Consider the following 17,370-nt stretch of genomic DNA (forward strand, 5'->3'; position numbering starts at 1 on the left):
GGCTTTTATGGTGGCATGTGCTCCTTCTAGCTCCTCCGTGCACAGAGCACCTTGAAAAACCTCAGTTTGCCATTGCCTGCCTCTGCACAGCAACCCTAGACTTCCTTGATGGTCTCTCCTCCAAATTATAGTGAGGGCTGACCCTGCTTAGCTTCCAAGATCTTCCAGGATTGGGCTAGCTTGGGTCATCTAGGTTATGGTATATGGTCATATTGTTCTACCTTAAAATTAAAAAGCGGGTAGTCGTTGGAAGTGTGGAATGGTTTTTCCTGGTGCATCTAATGAATCTGCCACCTTAAACTTCTCTGTGCCTCTAGGATACTCATCTGTCTGCCAACTCTTCGTGCCCCAACTATTTATTTAGTTACATTCTTTATAGTCCGACTTTCTCATTGGGACTCAAGGGGGGATTACAGAGTGAGTAAAATGGGACGTTCGATAAACAAAAAATTAGGATTTGGGTTGTAGAGCCAACCCAAAATCTACAAACAGGACTTAAGCAAAACATAACTGTTAATAACATGACACATTAAATTATTCAAAATTGCATAATGGGACGCTGGGCTCTAGGCCACAAAAGGTTAGTCCCAAGGTGCCACTAGACTCTATGTGATGAACACACGGCCCTTCTGCAATGGGCCACAATATTTAGCTAGCAACACTACAGCAACATTAACAGTGTGGGGAAAGGGGCCTGTGGTTAGCTTGCCTTGGTGATGTGTGGCAGTTAAAAACGCACACACACAGTGAAGCCAATGGGAAAATGGGGATTTTCAGGTCGCAGAAGCAAAGCAATCTTTCCAAAACTTGCTTTTCCATTTTTCCTTCAAACTGTCAGCATCCCTCCTATTTTTCTCTTTTCTGGATGCCGCCACTTCTCTTGCTAAAGTGTGAACAGACACTGGTGGGATTGGATTCTCCATTGTCTACCTTGAGGCTGGAGACCTTTCTCTGCTGATGAGTTTCAGCATCTCTCTTTGCCCATTTCTTACTCCTCTGTGCCCTCTTTGTTTTGGCAGGGGAAAGAGCCATCCTTACCCATCAGAGAGGAAGCTGCAGCCAGTGAAATGCCTCAAGTGGAGGAACACGCAGCATCTCTGGAGGACCTCAAGGCAGAGCTCAGCTCGCTGAAGATGCACATAGAGCTGTTGCAGGCTCAGCATCGGTGAGATGAGTCATGGGTGGGCACCTTCCAACAAGAGAGGAGGCCTGAATTCCTTTAAATAAATGGGGAAAGCCTCTCCTTCATACCTCCCATCTCTGAATCATGGGGACAGCTAGTAGTCTTTTCAGAAGTGAAGGCAGATGGAAATCCTCTTCATGCGGACTTTTCCTTCTTTGTCATCTGCTAAACAGAAGACCAGTAGCCTCTTTAACCTTTGCAGACACAGGCTTTGAAGTGAACCCCCAACTTGGCTGCATAAGACCTTAAATTAATTGCAAGCATGTGACAGGAAGCACTGTGAACCAGTCATATGATGGGAAGAGCCCTGCCTTTTCTGAAAAGGAATCCACTCCTCCACTCAGTTGCTTTCGCCCCTCCCTTGGAAGATGTGCAAAGAGGGGCAAGAGGAGGAGTGCGAGTTCTCTGTGCATGCACTGCACGTCAGCAGCAGATGTTAAAAACAAACAAACCAGTGACTCTATCTGGGGCTGCAATTACAGTTGCCAGCTTTGGGCTGGAAAAACCCTGGAGATTTTGGGGGTGGAGCTCAGGGAGGGGAGGGACCTCAGCAGAGTACAATGCCAAACAACCCACCCCCCAAAGCAGCCTTTTTCTGCCAGGCAACTGATCTCTGTTCTCTGGAGGTCAGTTGTAATAGCAGGCAATCTCCAGGCCCCACCTAGAGTTTGCCAGCCCGAACACCAGACAGTCTAGGAGGTGGAGCTCCATGGCTCATGGGAGGGTTCTGACACATGGGCGAAGATTGCTGTTGAAGTGGCCCCTGAAGGTGTCACTGAACTTGGAATCAGCAGGCAGCTCAGAATGGCTCTTTTTAAAGCCCTGCAGCTCTGCCTACCTATGGAATGCAGCTCTGGAGATGAAGAAAGGGTGGCTCCTAACCTGCAGGCAGTCTTCAGAAGGTACCCTCTTGAGAAGGCCATTTGTTCACTGAGAACTAGAAAGCTGGGAAAGATGACCTATGCTGTCCTCCCTCCAGCCTTAAGCTTTTGGGGCTTGCATTGCTTTCCCCTGGCCAGAGTTAAATGCCTCAGATGGAAAAGAGAAAGGTCTTTGCTTGGTTGCAGTCTTTGAACTCTGGGATCTGGTCTTGGAAAGGAAAACAGCTTGTTGGGAACTCTTTGAGAGCTAACTCCATCTTGCCCTCTCCCGTAAGGTTGGCAACTTCCAGTTGGGGTCTGGAGCTCTCCTGGAATTACAGGTGTTCTTCAAACAATAGTTCCCCTGGACAAAATGGTTGCCCCATGGAGCTGACTCTCTTCCCCGAGCTCCACCCCCAAACCCCCAGGGGTGGCCAAACTTGCTTAACATAAGAGCCACTTAGAATAAATGTCAGATGTCTGAGAGCAGGAAGGAAGGAAAATAGATGGGGGAGAGAGGAGGAAGGTGAGGTGGAAAGAAAGCACCTTTAACTTTAAATGCATTCTCCAAGCCATGCCTGGCTTGTCTTGGAGAAGTGATTTAAAGAGACAAATACCTTCTCCAAGCCAGCCAATAGGGCGGTGGGGGCTTCGAGAGCCACACAATATGTGTGAAAGAGCCACATGTGACTCCTGAGCCACAGTTTGGCCACCCCTTCTCCAGTAACTTTCCAAGCTGGAGTTGGCAACCCTATATCTAACCAGATGTGCTGGGAGATGTGTTAAAACTTGATTTTCAGGCATGTGGGGAGGGGTGAAGTTCATGGAGAGAAGGGCTTAAGCCTCCTCACCCCCTTTTCCAACCTGGAACTGTTCCAGGGTAGGTATTTGGCCCACTGGTGGAACTTACTGCAGCCCCCCACCCACACTTAGGGTTGCCAGGTCCCCCAGCCACCACCAGGGAATGGGGGAGTAGGGTCACCAGATCCAGGTTGGGAAGCTCCTGGAGATTTAGGGATGGAGCTTGGGGAAGACAAGAACCTCAGGGGAGTACAATGCTGTGCAGTCCACCCTCTAAAGCATCCATTTTCTCCAGGGGAACTGATCTCTGTCGTCTGGAGGTGAGCTGTAATTCTTAGGGAATACACACCAGTAGCATAAGTACAGCAGATTTTCCCAGTGGGGCAAATAGCAGCTCCCTGAAGGTGTTTCAGATTGGTAAAACCTCTATATGTGCCCTGGTCCCTGTCTATATCAGGCCCCTGCAGACTTCAAAATGAAGTTTCAAAGACTGAAGTCCTAGGTGGACTAGAAGTAAGACTGGACTGGGAACCAAAGTGCTGTGCAACTGAGGCCTTGCGTGTCAGATCCAGACACTCCTAAATAGAGGCTGCCTGGTGTGCATCACAGGGTTGCACTCTTCCTATCTGTGCACATCTGGAGGGTGGGTGGGGTGAGAAGATCCTCCTGGGGAGTTGGGGTGCTGTGGGGGGCAAGGCTGGTGTGCCTCTCTGGAACCCACTCCTGGCTCTCAGACAATTCTGTCTCCAGTTTCAGATGTTGGCAGGATTTCATTACTTGCTTGAAGCATCGTTTAAGAAAACCATGCATTAAAGCCCCATGTCAGTGGAGGAAAATGCCATTTTAATGTATTCCAGTGTTTGCAATTAACTGGTGTTTTAAGTGTCTCCTTGAATGACCCTCTGCCCTTTTATCCCTTTCCCCAGTAAAATCCCAAGACTTTAGCACTGGCTTTTCCCTTTGATTTGTCCTTCTGGGTTTGTAAGATTTCATGCTTTTCCCCCTCCCATTTGCAGGAGAGACATGGAAGAGCTGAAGAAGCAGCTGTGTCAAGAACAGTCTAAGAGGGCAGCCCTAGAAGTAAGAAACTGTGGATGGGACTGGATGTGGAATAGTTACTCCTTTGCCCAGCTGGGATTCATAAAAGCCATATTGGAGAATGCTATTTCTTGTCTGTGCCAAATGGGAACTCTGCCCTTGCCTCATTCTTGTGTTCATTTTTCTTTTTTCACAGACTGAAATTGAGCAGTTGAAGCACACCCTAGCCCATGAGTGTAGGACTGTGACCTCTGAGAATGGAACCCCAAACCTCAGAGCTGCTTCAATGGCATAGAATTCATGGCTGCCTGTCTTCTTCACTGTGGACTGTTGAGGGGAGCGAGTTCTGTTCTCCCTTGGCCTGAAACTGCTGGGGAAGAATTCTGTCTTCTGCTCTGCAGAATCTGGGCTTGTCTTCTCTTCTGCCCGAGATGAGCTGCAAGGTCCAGCCCCACCTGCTTCCCCGTGCTTGAGCTCTTCTGCTTCACCTGGGCCTGCAGGGAACTGGGAACACCTCTCCTGCCCCCCCCCCCGCCCTGCATGGCCTGAGGGTGGGGGTTGGGCTGGGCCAGGCACAATTGTGATCACAGTCAGTCTTGCAGACTGGTGCTGCCAGGGTCAGTTTCACCATTCCCTTCCTGCTGCCTGAATTTCCTGCCTTCTGGAGTGGGTGAATCCCACCAGGGCTTGGTCTGGGCTGGACTTGACTGTCCAGCAGGTCACTTTGACTTGGGGAAGGCAGTCCAAGAAGCTGTTTGCACATGTGGCACACAGTGACATATGGAACGGGTTTAACTTGTGGTTTGCCCTTGAAAAGTATGAGACCTTTTGCCAGTATACTTGGAGGATTCTGACAGAATCCAGATTTTTTAGGGGGTGCGGAATGGAAAGCAGTGATTAAACTGTTTTAGACTGATTATTTTGGTGGCTCCCTTTCTGCATTCCTTCTGCCAGGTAGCCCTTGGTGTAAAATACTCAACTGCTGCTGTTTTTAATGGTTACTAATATTCGGCGGGGGGGGGGGGGGGGCAGGAATTAAGAAATGTTCTTTTTCCCCAGGCAGCTGCTGGTACAAGGTCAAATGGCTGGAAACTGTTGTGCATAGTTCAACTTCCTCTTAATTTAAAATTAAATATTTTTTATATTTAAGCCAGGCTGCTGTCTCTTTCATGTGCGTGAATGGTCCATGACCCGCAAAATATGGATTAATGGGTCACTTCTTATCCTTCCGGCTTTCTTCTCTGTGTGCTGGCAGTACTCATCCTTTTGAGGCAAGTAACCGGTGGGTTTGGTTTGGAAAGCAGAAGAGGGCAAACTTAAAATGGCAGGTTCTTGCCTAGGCTTGAGAGTTAAACCTCAGCCAAACAGGTTGGGAGGAGGGGTTGGGCTCTCTCAGGGACTTCCCTATGAAAGTTTAGTGAAGGTAGTCCCTTGTGCAAGCACCAGTCATTTCCGACTCTGGGGTGATGTTAGTTTCACGACGTTTTCACGGCAGACTTTTTTACAGGGTGGTTTGCCATTGCCTTCCCCAGTCATCTACACTTTCCCCCCAGCAAGCTGGGTACTCATTTTACCTCAGAAGGATGGAAGGCTGACTCAACCTCGAGCCGGCTACCTGAACCCAGCTTTGGCTGGGATCGAACTCAGGTCGTGAGCAGAGCTTAGGGTTGCAGTACTGCAGCTTTACCACTCTGCACCACGGGGCTTGTTCACAAAAGTTTAGGATAGTGGCTTTAGCAGGCTGGGGTTGGGGAAGGGGGAGGGATCCCTTCTCATGCTGATGGTAGATGACAGACCAGCGCTTCACCTCCTTCAAGGTGTGTGTGTGTGGGGGGGGCTTATGCTTAACTGTCCCTTGTTGTTTCCATCTTTAAACTCTGAAGAGCCCAGACTGGCTTGAACTTGGCAGCTAAGCAGGGCTGGCCACTAAATACTTGGATGGGAGGCTGCCAAAGAAGCCCAGGGCTGCTGTGCAGAGACAGGCAATGGCAAACCTCCTCTGTTCATCTCTTGCCTTGAAAACACTACTGGGTTGCCTTAAGTTGGCTGTGATTTGATAGCACTTTCCAAGCAGAGCTGGCCTGGTTAGTTCTTGGCTGGGAAACCACCAAAGAAGAGCAGGGCTGCTACATGGAGGAAGGCAGTGGCAAACCACCTCTGCTCATCTCCTGCCTTGAAAACCCCATGAGGGGTCACCATAACTTGGTGGCGATTTGACAGCACTGTGTTGTTGGGTTCTGACTTCTTGCATGTCCTTTCTTTGCCCCAGCTTGGAAGCCCCCACACTAGTCCTAGGCAGGCTTCACAATTTGAAACTGCTCAACTTGTTCTTTCCCCTGTCTGTCCTCTTACAGAAGAGTCAAGAAGCTGGGAAGAAATATCCCAGTGTGCTTCAGATCACAGTGTAGATGCAGTTTCTACCACTAGATGGTGCTACTCTGCTCCAACAACTGGGGCCAGAGTGTCTGGCGGGGGGGGGGGGATAAATTCCTTCATGTGTAGCCCCTCTCCCCCGCTTAATCCTGGGTTAAAACCCTGCATGGTGCTTAGGAGCATCTGCTCTGCCCTGTTTGCTCTGTCTGGATCCCATTGGAGCTGTGCTGTCACTGGGAGGGGGGGAGCTTTTTAAATCCCCAGATGTGCAGGAGAGGAGTCTGTCTTCCTTGTGAAAGGATTCCAGGCCTTGGCTTGTGTGAGAGAAAAGGGCAAAAAGCACAGCTGGGCAGATGTGGGAAGTATAAAATTGGACTCCTGGTTTTATCAGCAGTCAAAGGAGCAGGAAGGAGCTTCAAGTGACCCCCACCCCTGCTCCGAACATACAGAGGCACATACTTGTGCCACCCTCCCCACCCCATCAGACTTGACTTTTCCCTCCCCCTCTCCACCCCCCATGATGTGGACGGCTTTCATCCCCCAACACACCCTTCCCCCTGCATTCCAGGCACACTCCTACCCGGCCCCTTACCCTGCAGGAAAACATCTGGCTCCAATTACAGGGGCAAAGGATGGGCTATTTTTATTTAGCTATGCTCATATGCAGGAATTGGGGGGGGGGGACAATTTAGCATCCCTTTTCCTGAACAACCATTATCCCACCCAACCTTCCCCTGACCTTTTTGGGAGAGGAAAGGGTTAGTGGCTTTCATAAATGAAAAATAATAATTCTAAGCCTTTGATTTGCAACCCTGGTGAGTAAAAGGGGGAACGGAATTCATCAAAGGATATGTGGCCATTTCCCCACCCCCCATTTTCCCCATAAACAAAGCTGCTCTGGGGAAAAGCAAAGAGGGGGAATGGTACTTCTCCCCCACCAGTCATCTGGAAGGAAGGGTAAGAACGGCTTGTTAAGAAAAAATACTGGGAATTTGTGGGGACAGGGGAGGCTCTTTGGACACCTCAAACCTTTCTGGCTCCTTTGGAAGCAGCAAAGCTGAACTGCCCCCCCCCCCCCCGATCCTTATATATAAGGCACTTTGCACATTGAAAGAGCACCACTTCCCTCTCTCTGCTCTCTGTCATGGTTTCTTCAGGTAAGTAGCCCGTGTTTGTCAGAAGCAAGAGAACAAAGTTTGAGTCCAGTGGCACTTTTAAGACCAAGAAAATTTTATTCAAGGCATACGCTTTCGTGTGCATGCACAAAGAAGTGTACTTGCATAAAATACCTTGAATAAAATTTTGAAGTCTTAAAGATGCCACTGGACTCAAACTTTGTTCCCAACACCAACAAAAGCACAAGGAAATTGGCTGGCCTAGGAGGGCAGCAGGCCTAGATATCTGTGTTGATACCTGTTCCTTCCCACACACCCTCCCCCTATAGGCATGTAGGCACAGAAGCCTTGCAGACATTATGGAGCGGGCCCTTGAGTCCAGTTTGAACTATGCCCTGTCTCCTAGTGCTCTGCAAGACAGAATGGCCGGACGAGAGTTGGCTGAGCCTGAGAATGTTTTTGTGGCTGGTCCACCCCCTCCCCTGGAAACTGTAAGACCAACTGGGGAGGGAGGAAGGACAAGAAGCAGCACCATGTAGTGATAATCTCCCACATATACCCTCTCCCCACAAGCTAGGGAAAAGAGGCAGGCTTTAAATGAGATGCCTCCTGCCTGCTTGTGAGCTCTCCCCACTGCCCATGCTTACCACTGCTGGCAGCCCCTTCCCCAACAGCATTGAGCAGTGGCTGTAGCTGAGAGCAGGGTGGAGCACTGGCAAATAAGTGAAGGGCGGTGGGGGGGGGGGGTTCGACAGCAGCAGAAGGCCCTACCAGAAGCCCTGGCAGTGTAAAAATATTGAAAATGCAATTTTAAAAATCTCAAAAATTCACAAGTACCAGTAGACAGCAGTCCATTGAAACATAATCCTAGTAAATACTGAAAACGAAACAGATTTGGTAGTCACAATTCAGATACACAAGTAGTAAGAATGAAATATCACAATTCAAGAGACATTCTTCAACAGTAAACATGAATCCAACATGAGACTTCTGTGTTTCTTCATAGAGTAGTGTTCAGAAGACCTCCTAAAGTCTAAAGAAAACGCAGAGGACGTCCTGGAGGAATTTCTACATTTGATACATCCTTGCCGGGTATTCAAGACGTTTCAAAACAATTCTTCATTGGTTATACGGCTTACTATTGAAGAACGTTTCTTGAATTGTGATATTTAGTTCTTGCTACTTGTATCTGAATTGTGACCACCAATTCTATTTCATTTTCTGTATTTGCTATGATTATGTTTCAATAGACTGGTGTCTACTGGTACTTGTGAATTTGAGATTTTTTTTTATGTTCTACCCTTGCCTTTTCTGTATCGTCACATTTCAGACATTTGCGGCCCCTGTTGTTTGGCAGAAGCCCTGGCAGTGGCAGTTCCCCCCCCCCCCCCCACCAGCCTATGCTGATGCTGGTTCCTCTCCCTTCATCCCACACAGGAAGATAAAGTTTGAGACAGGCAGAACAAAGAGGATCTTGGCTCAAAGCTGGTCAACAGGCCAAGAAGGAGGGGGGGCACTCTGCCAATTTGCCTTTAGGGTTCCTCTTGCTGTTGGGCAGAACACTGGTTACTGACACCCCCTCCCCCACTGTGAACCAGGAACCGCTCCCTCCCCCATCCAGCTGCCCCTCCGGTAGTTCTGAGATAAGTCCTGGCAAGCCCTTGAGACTGGCTGATTTCTGCAGCTCTCCCCAGTCCATTCAGGAAATACGAAGAGCTCCAACAGGCCAGACTGTCCCCCCAGTTGCCCACTCTGCCTGAGTTTGGAGGCCAGTTGATTGTACGGTCAATAGTAGTGGACTCTGCCAATGGTCCCAGTACCCGTCCCCAGAATGTCGGGCTGCCCATTGCGCCAGATCTCCCGGAGGATCCGCTCGCGCTCCTCCAGCCGCTGGGCCCGTTCCAGCTCTTCCGCCGAGGCAAAGACGTTGACTGCGAGGGTGCTGTCGGGGGTGCCCTGAGGCTCCAGGGGGAGCTCGGTCAGGGACAAGGGGGGTTCGGAAGCAGTATGGTCCACAGTGTCTTCCTCCTCTTCCTCGTCATCCTCCTCCTCCTCGCTGAATTCCCGCAGGCTTTTGCGGGACCTAGCTGGGATCACGTGCGGCTGCCACGAGATGTGGATGACCAGCATGCAAAGGGTTAACACGAGCCCAAAGCAAACGCCCAGCACGAAGTACAACCCAAAGCTCTCAGGGTGATCTGGGGGGAAAGCGAGACAGAGAACAGTCAGAAAAAGGGTTGCCACGTCTGTGTTGGAAAATGCCTGGAGACTTTGGGGGTGGAGCTGGGAGAGGGGTGGGGTTTGGGGAGGGGAGGGGCCTCAGCATGGTACAATGCCATAGAGTCCTCCCTTTAAATCAGCCATTTTCTTCAGGGGAGCTGATCTCTCCCAGCTGGAGATCAGTTGTAAAGGTAGGAAATTCCTAGGCCCCACCTGGAGACTGGCAACCCTAAGGTGCCCCAAAGATGCTAGTATGGCTGGAGGATTGCCAGCCTCCAGGTTAGTCCTGGACATCTCCCAGATTGATTTCCAGAAAATGGCTGCTCTGGAAAGTGGACTCTAAAGCATTACATCCTACTGAGGTCCTTTCCTGCCCCAAACCATGTTCCATCCCCAAAATCTCCAGGGATTTCCCAACTCAGTGTTGGCGACCCTAGGTGTGGAACAGGAGGTGGCTAGTCTCCCTTCATGAGGAACCATTTCAGTCTGAGACCAGTCGCTAAGAAACTATTCTCCACGTAGCATTGCCAACGTCCAGGCAGGCCGTTTTGGAGGGTAGACTGTATTGCATTATACCCTGCTGAAGTCCCTTCTCTCCCCCCAAAGCTGCCCTTCCCAGCCTCTCCCCTCAGAGGTCCAGGAATGTCCCAACCTGTAGTTGCGATCCTACACCCAGATGAGTTGCTTCCTGCTACATTTGAGATGGTGGAGCTGCCTGGTTTGTGACGTTGGTGGGATCCCCTTAGCAAAAACACAGCAAAAGAACAATGGGGTCTTAAATGGAACCCAATTTTAAAGAAAAAAATAAAGTCAGTATTTACGTTTCTCTTGCAGAGAGACCGCACAAGCCATCCTCCACCTCAAATCGTCACTGCTGCCACCCTCATATATTATTTCTTTAGTTAACTGAGGTAATTGGAAGGCTTAGGCCTGATCCTTAAATACTATCTCATGGGTGGCGGCACCCCTCGTGGGGGCAGTGAGGAAACTCCTCAACTACAACCAGGCTCCTCTTCACCCTCAGCAGAGGTGGAATGCCTGACCTCCCTCTCAGGGAACCTGCCACCTTCACCCACTCCAGCACAGGGTCTTGCAAGTCCTGTCTAAAAACAACCACTCTGGGCTGTGCCCTTGTGCATTTTGGGCCCTGGGTCTACCCAGCTTCCCTGACATCCTCATCTATTTGGATCAGAACAACACAGAGCATCTGGGTCTGTGGGACTATTACTGAGCTGAGTTTTTGCATCATCCCAGAGAGGAATTTGGCAAAGCACCAGTGTAAACCAGCATTTCAGACAGAACAGTCTGTTTCTAAACTGGGTGGTACTCTGTGGAGCAGGCCATGGTTGCCAGCTCCAAACTGGAAAATATCTGGAGATTTGGGGGATGTAGCCTGAAGAGGCTGGGGTCTGGGGAGGGGAGGGACTTCACTGGGGTATAATGCTATAGAGGCCATCTTCCAAAGTGCTCATTTTTTCCAGAGGAACAGATCATGGTCACCTGGAGATACAGTTGTAATCTTAAGAGATCTCCAGCCACTAGGGTTGCCAAGTCCAATTTAAGAAATATCTGGGGACTTTGGGGGTGGAGCCAGGAGACTTTCGGGGTGGAGCCAAGATCAAGGCTGTGACAAGCATAATTGAACCCCAAAGGGAGTTCTGGCCATCACATTTAAAGGGACGGCACACCTTTTCAATTCCTTCCTTCCATAGGAAATAATGAAGGATAGGGGCACCTTCTTTTGGGGCTCATAGAATTGGATCCCCCGATCCAATCTTTTTGAAACTTGGGGGGTATTTTGGGAAGAGGCACTAGATACAATACTGAGAATTTGGTGCCTCTACCCCAAAAAACAGCCCCCACAGAGCCCCAGATACCTGCAGATCAATTCTCCATGACTTTCTATGGGAATAAATCTCCACAGGGAATAATAGAGTTCCCAGCAGACATTTCCCTCCCCTCCCCCCCCACCCCCGCTGCTTCTGACGACCCTGAAGCGGGGGGAGGGTCTTCAAACTGGAGGATCCCCTGCCCCACCTGGGGATTGGCAACTCTACCAGCCACCATCTGGACGCTGAGAACAAACAAAAGTCATGACAAGGTAACTAAGAAATAGACTAAACAGCTATGTTAATTCAGGAATAACCTATGTACAAAATACTACACCACCAATATCATACATCACAAAGTCCATACAAAAGTTTATTAATTTGCATAGAGCTGTACTCAACCCAATTTCTCTAAGGTCGTTTTCGCACTCACCTCCAGCCGGCGCGACCCCCCTCTTCACCGCGCAGGATCTGCGCGGATTTCGCACTAAATGCCGCGGAGCAGCCTTTTGCGCCGGAAACTCCCGTCGCAAAAGCCGCTCAAACGTAAATCGCCAAAAAGCAGTTTGGCGTTTGCGCGGCTTTTGCGACGGGAGTTTCCGGCGCAAAAGGCTGCTTCGCGGCATTTAGTGCGAAATCCGCACAGATCCTGCGCGGTGAAGAGGGGGGTCGCGCCGGCTGGAGGTGAGTGCGACAACGACCTAAGAAAGGCCTGTTTCTTGTGTTTAAATTCTTGTATTCTTCCTGTAAAGTGTTTGTGCAGTTGAAAATCTTAATAAAGCTTTTCTGAACACTCAAGATGATGTGAAGTTCTTACTTGCTTTTCAGCAGCTAAGTGTGGACCTGCAGAACAAAGCCGCTGACAGTATTGTTGACTAAATTACCATTTCCTATATCTTTGTCAAAGAGGCAACACCAAGGGTCCAAATCAAAGTTCCCTTTGTTAGTTAGTTAGTGTGAGCTAGCTCACAGTTTTTTAACCTCTGGCTCACATATTTTTGTCTTAGCCCCAGAGCAAGCTAATTTATGCAGTAGCTCACAACTTTAATGCTGGTATCTCACAAAGTAGAATTTTTGCTTACAAGTCACCACAGCTGGTAATCATTCCAAAAGGACAAGTGCTTGAGACATGACTGTCCTTTAGAGCTTTTTAAAAGAAAAAGCCCAGCAGGAACTCATTTGCATATTAGGCCACACCCCTGACACCAGCATTATTTTACACATGGCTTTTTTGTAAAAAAAGCTCAGCAGGAACTTATTTGCATGTTATGCCACACCCCTAATGCCAAGCCAGCCGGAACTGTGTTCCTGTGCATTCCTGCTCAAAAAACCCCCTGCCTTTTGGAATGATTTGGACCCTTAGTGTTGCCTCTTCGACAAAGATATAGGAAACAGTAATTTAGTCACAATACCATAGGAGTCTTAGTTCTTCACATCCATGTTTAGCTGCTGAAAAGCAAGTAAGAATTTCACATTATCTTGAGAAAAGCGTTATTAAGACTTCTGACTGCCCAAGCACTTTACAGGAAGAAGACTACAAGAACTGAAAACACAAGAAACGGACCTTTCTTCGTGAAACTGGGCTGAATACAGCTTTATGCAAATTAATGAATGTTTGTATGGACTTCGTGATATATGATATTAGTGGTGGTGTATTTTGGACAAAGGTTATTCTTGAATTAATATAGAAGAAGATTGCAGATTTATACCCCGCCCTTCTCTCTGAATCAGAGTCTCAGAGCGGCTTACGGTCTCCTTTATCTTCTCCCCCCACAACAGACACCCTGTGAAGGGGTGGGCTGAGAGGGCTCTCACAGAAAGCTGCCCTTTCAAGGACAACCCTTGCAAGAGCAATGGCAGACCCATTTAGTCTTCTTCCTAGTTATCTTGTCAAGGCTTTTGTTTGTTTCCATCTTCTTCCGTGATTCCCTATTGGTTACACCATCTGGAGGCTGGCAACCCACGGTGGGTGTTGAGTTGCAATAAGGTCTTGTGCAAAGGTTCAGCTGAAGCTTTCAAGTGGCAGGCCGCAAGGGCTGTCCCCTCTAATAGAAAAGACCCTCTCTTTGGAAAAGGCTTTGTTCATGGAACCTGTGGCCTAAGGCTGTGGTTTACTCTTGTTTGTTAATGCCATGGCTTAGTGGGAAAGGGCTTGCCAAGGGAACAGCAGATGAGTTTGGGAAAGGTAGCTGGAAACCCTCCAGAGGGAAAGGTGCCGTACTGACATCAGTGACTGGCCATCAAGCCCCCCTCTCTTTCCTGTCCTCTTTATCTCTGTGACCAGGACATCCTTAAGCTCTGCCATTCAGGAACACACAGGACCCATGAAATGTTGCTTTGGCTCACAAAGAAGAGTGAGAATCAACAGAGATGCGGCTGGATCAGAGATCACCCAGTCTGCTTCTTATCAGAACTCACTGGAAACCAGGCCTCAGATTTAGTGGGAGCTCACAGGAGCACAGCTTCTGAACCTTTCTGAGAGTTCAACCTCCTCCTTCTGACAGTTCCACCTCCTTGTCCATTGAATAGTAGGTGCAGCTGCATAACAATCCCTGGATGAGTTCCACCACCTATTTTTCTACAAAACAAGCCCTGCAGGAAACCATGACAACCCAGAGAGATAAGGACCATCCCCCCTCCAAGCATCAAGTCTTTCAGCCACTTACAACTTCTTTCTTCATAAGCAGAACTTCTAGATAATCAATCGAGGTGACCCTGGGCACAAAGGTTTGCGTTTCATTCACATTTCCTCCGTAACAAAAGACTCAGGTAACATCAGTGCTTTTAACTCGTAAGGTTTTCTTTTCACAGGACTGGACAGTTAGCAGGGCCAGCCCTGCCACCAGGCAAATTAGACAACTGCCTAGGGCGCCAGCCTTCTGGGGCACCAAATTGGGCGCCCCCATGTGACTCAGTGACGTTATCAGTGGGGGGGGGGGGCACCAGAAGTTAGCCTTGCCTAGGGTGTCAGACAGTCTAGGACTGGCCCTGACAGAACGCACTTCCACAATCCATTTAGAAGACCAAGACTGCCTCTAACATGCTTTCTGCCCACTTTCTTTATTTGAAGAAGTGCTCAAAACATGGGAATCCCCCTTGCCAAACCTCCCACCAATATCAGAAAACACCCCTCAGTTCACCTGGATTTTCCTTCTTTCCCCCAAGTCTCAGGAAAACAGAACCTTTTGTTCAATTCAGAGTCCTATAAGTGATGCCAGAATCCTTCTGCACACTGTACTCTGCTCTGCCTCCCTTTCCTTGTCATTCAGCTCCCTTAGAGTACTGAACCCCATGTTGCACGGCTGATTTCACGTGCCTTTTAATCTCTGATTCCCTTGGATCTTAACTTGTATTTTGCTTGCCTTTAATGCCAACAAGCACCCCCTTGGGCTGGCTTCTGTTTTGAGTAGTTCCAAGGTCCTACCGGTTGCCTAGACATTTGGGAAGTTTTCCAGAGGAATCCCCACTTGTCTTCTGTGTGATAGTTGCCCCTACGCCTCCATTTTGTCCATCTGCATTCCACCCCCCCAATTTCTGGCCTCCTCTCCTTGAGTGGTACCTGTGGCACAGGTGTGTGTGTGGATATTTGGAATCCTCACAGGGATATGGATATTTGGTGCATGATATTATTTGGATTGCTTCAGTGCACTAATCATTCACCTCAACAAAAGTTAGCCTTGTTTTTCAATATTTCTGAGTCATGGATCTTTCTTTTAAGCTTCCTAAGACCTCGTCAGCCAAAATGTCTCTGTGGTGTGCATTTGTGTCACCTTGCCACAGGATGGGTATAAAACCTAAGTCAGCTGGTTCTGTCAGAATGGGAGTGAAAGGCTGTTGAAAGAAAGTTTCTTCCTTTCCACTCAGGCTTCTCCAGAACAAAAGACAAGGGATCTCATTCACATTGATAGAAGACTAGCTCATGAGTGTCTTCCCACCTCACATGATAACATTACTGGCTACTTTGGGTGTCTGTCATGATGAGGGAAGTCACACATAGATGAGTGGAGGTGTCTTGAGGATTGAGGCAGCACCCTGGGACCCCACTGGAGGTATTTCCTGGAATGGGAGAGGTAGCCAGTGCATTTAAGTGAAATCAAGAATGAGCCATACCAAGCCCATCAACCCCAACTGGTGGTCCACCAAGGCTTCCACAGACCCCCATTTACACACCCACCTCGGATGTGCGCATAGGCTGCCATGCTGTTGCTCAAGAGCTCCATCTCCTCCTTGTGCGTGTCCATGGTGACTTCTTCAGTGGCACCTAGGAGATGACAGGGAGTCATTTTAAGAAAAGGCAGCTTTTGCCCCAGTCCACAGACATGGGCCTTCTCCAGGAGGATGAGGAGCTCCCCAAATAAATCCTCCCCAGCACTGTTCAGCAAACCAGCACTAGTACCTCATTTACACAGAGAGCTCCTTCTCCACCCACCCACCACCCGCCATTTTTGGTTTCCAAAACAAAGAGCGTTTATGGTCTGAAAGACCTTGAGAAAGGTTAAAATAACACATCCATTGGGGATCCAAAATTCTCTAAAAGGAGGATCTGTATAGTTTATGTCCCTAATATTTAAGTGTGTGAAAGGCTAACCAAGATGCAATAAATGCCCCCTTTGTACTCACTGCTGAGATGGTTAAAAGCTAGCAATAAAGGAGCTTTGAGTGAACTGGGTGCCTCCTTTAACCAGCCTAGCTCTTTGAACGCCTCTGGGGCCTGTCATGGGATTCCAACCCAGCCGGAAAACCCTGTGACAGGCATCCCAGGAAGGACACCCAGTGCTGCAAGTCCCTCACTGCTTAGCACTTCCTAGGACATGCTGGGCTTGTCTGAGGCTTTCAAAATAATCCTGAAAAAAAGGAAACCAGGAAGACTTATTCAGGGCTACCCTATGGCAGAGTGGGCTTTTGAACCTGGGTTTCTCATATCTGGAGGCAGCCCCACTCCCTCAGTCCCTGTGCATTGCCCGCATCATGCAATGTGGCCCAGTGCTTAGGCCATACTTGCATGTTGCCCCTCCTGAATTGACTCACAGCAAGCTTCCCTCCCCCACTGATACACTTCCTGTCACTCGGTAAGGGAAAGAAGCATCCTCAGTGGTGGGAAGATGCTTTTCTGTTTGGAGACCGGATGTTTCCCCTTCCTCTCTCCCTTCCCTTTCTGGCACCACTGGCCAATCTCTCAGGTCACAACTATTTATAGCAGACTGCAGGGACTTCATGGAGTCTCTGGTGAGGTTGAAGCCATGATCTAGTGTGGGAACCAGGCTGCAAGGATCAAGGTGCCAAAGCAGTGGAAGGACGACAGGAAAATGGCAGAGGAATGGAACAGTTTGCATCAATCTTCACCAACAAAGAGGCTAGAGAGTTACACATAGCAGTAAATGGCTCTTTTCAGGGAGGGTGTTTGAAGAACTAACTCAAACAGAGGTGCCAAAAGACAAGGTTCTAGAGCTGAGAATGGGAAGCTGAAAAGTAATCAAGTCCTGTTGGCATACACCCGACAGCTTTAAATAACTTCTTTTAAAGATATCTTGTCACTGAAATCATCTTTGTTACCAAAGGATAGGAAAGTAGCAAACACAATGCTGATTTTAAAGGCATTGAAACGGTGAGCCAAGAAACTGAACAGAAGACTAGTTTGCCTAATCTGTATTTTGAATAAACTGCTGGAAACTGCTATTTAAGATGGAATTATTAAGCACATAATAGAAGAACAAGCCCTAGTGAGGAAAACTCAGCATGGCTTCTGGAAAGAGAAATCCTGCCTCACTGATCTTTTGGAGTTCTTTGATAAAGTTAATCAAACATGCAAAGAAGGCATGACCTGATAAACATTATACATTTCCAACATTATACACTTCCAAAATGTTGACTTGATGCAGCAGGGGCAAGGCAAATTCTAGGCTAGAATTATTAGAAAAAGAATTGAAAATAAGACAGCTAATATCATAATT

General features: G+C 48.5%; 2 protein-coding genes across 5 annotated transcripts in view; one reads left to right on the forward strand and one right to left on the reverse strand.

Annotated features, from left to right (window-relative positions):
• Positions 1-5,031, forward strand: part of SH3D21 (SH3 domain containing 21) — a 34,202-nt gene extending 29,171 nt beyond the window's left edge. The window contains exons 15-17 of the mRNA XM_060258601.1: positions 1,020-1,165; positions 3,861-3,924; positions 4,079-5,031. Of these exons, the coding sequence (XP_060114584.1) occupies positions 1,020-1,165; positions 3,861-3,924; positions 4,079-4,177 (309 nt within the window). The 3' untranslated portion in view covers positions 4,178-5,031. The remainder of the gene's footprint in view (positions 1-1,019; positions 1,166-3,860; positions 3,925-4,078) is intronic.
• Positions 5,032-6,872: 1,841 nt separating this feature from the next.
• EVA1B (eva-1 homolog B) overlaps positions 6,873-17,370 on the reverse strand; it is a 38,878-nt gene continuing 28,380 nt past the window's right edge. For 2 of the 4 annotated variants that reach the window (XM_060258607.1, XM_060258605.1), the window contains exons 2-3: positions 15,590-15,680; positions 6,873-9,568 (exon numbers count right to left, since the gene is read on the reverse strand). In XM_060258607.1, the coding sequence (XP_060114590.1) occupies positions 9,156-9,568; positions 15,590-15,608 (432 nt within the window). In that variant the 5' untranslated portion in view covers positions 15,609-15,680 and the 3' untranslated portion in view covers positions 6,873-9,155. The remainder of the gene's footprint in view (positions 9,569-15,589; positions 15,681-17,370) is intronic. The other 2 variants (XM_060258604.1, XM_060258603.1) reach the window with 1 other exon arrangement.

The sequence above is a fragment of the Heteronotia binoei genome, chromosome 17 (assembly GCF_032191835.1).
Source record: "Heteronotia binoei isolate CCM8104 ecotype False Entrance Well chromosome 17, APGP_CSIRO_Hbin_v1, whole genome shotgun sequence".
Lineage (NCBI taxonomy): Eukaryota > Metazoa > Chordata > Lepidosauria > Squamata > Gekkonidae > Heteronotia > Heteronotia binoei.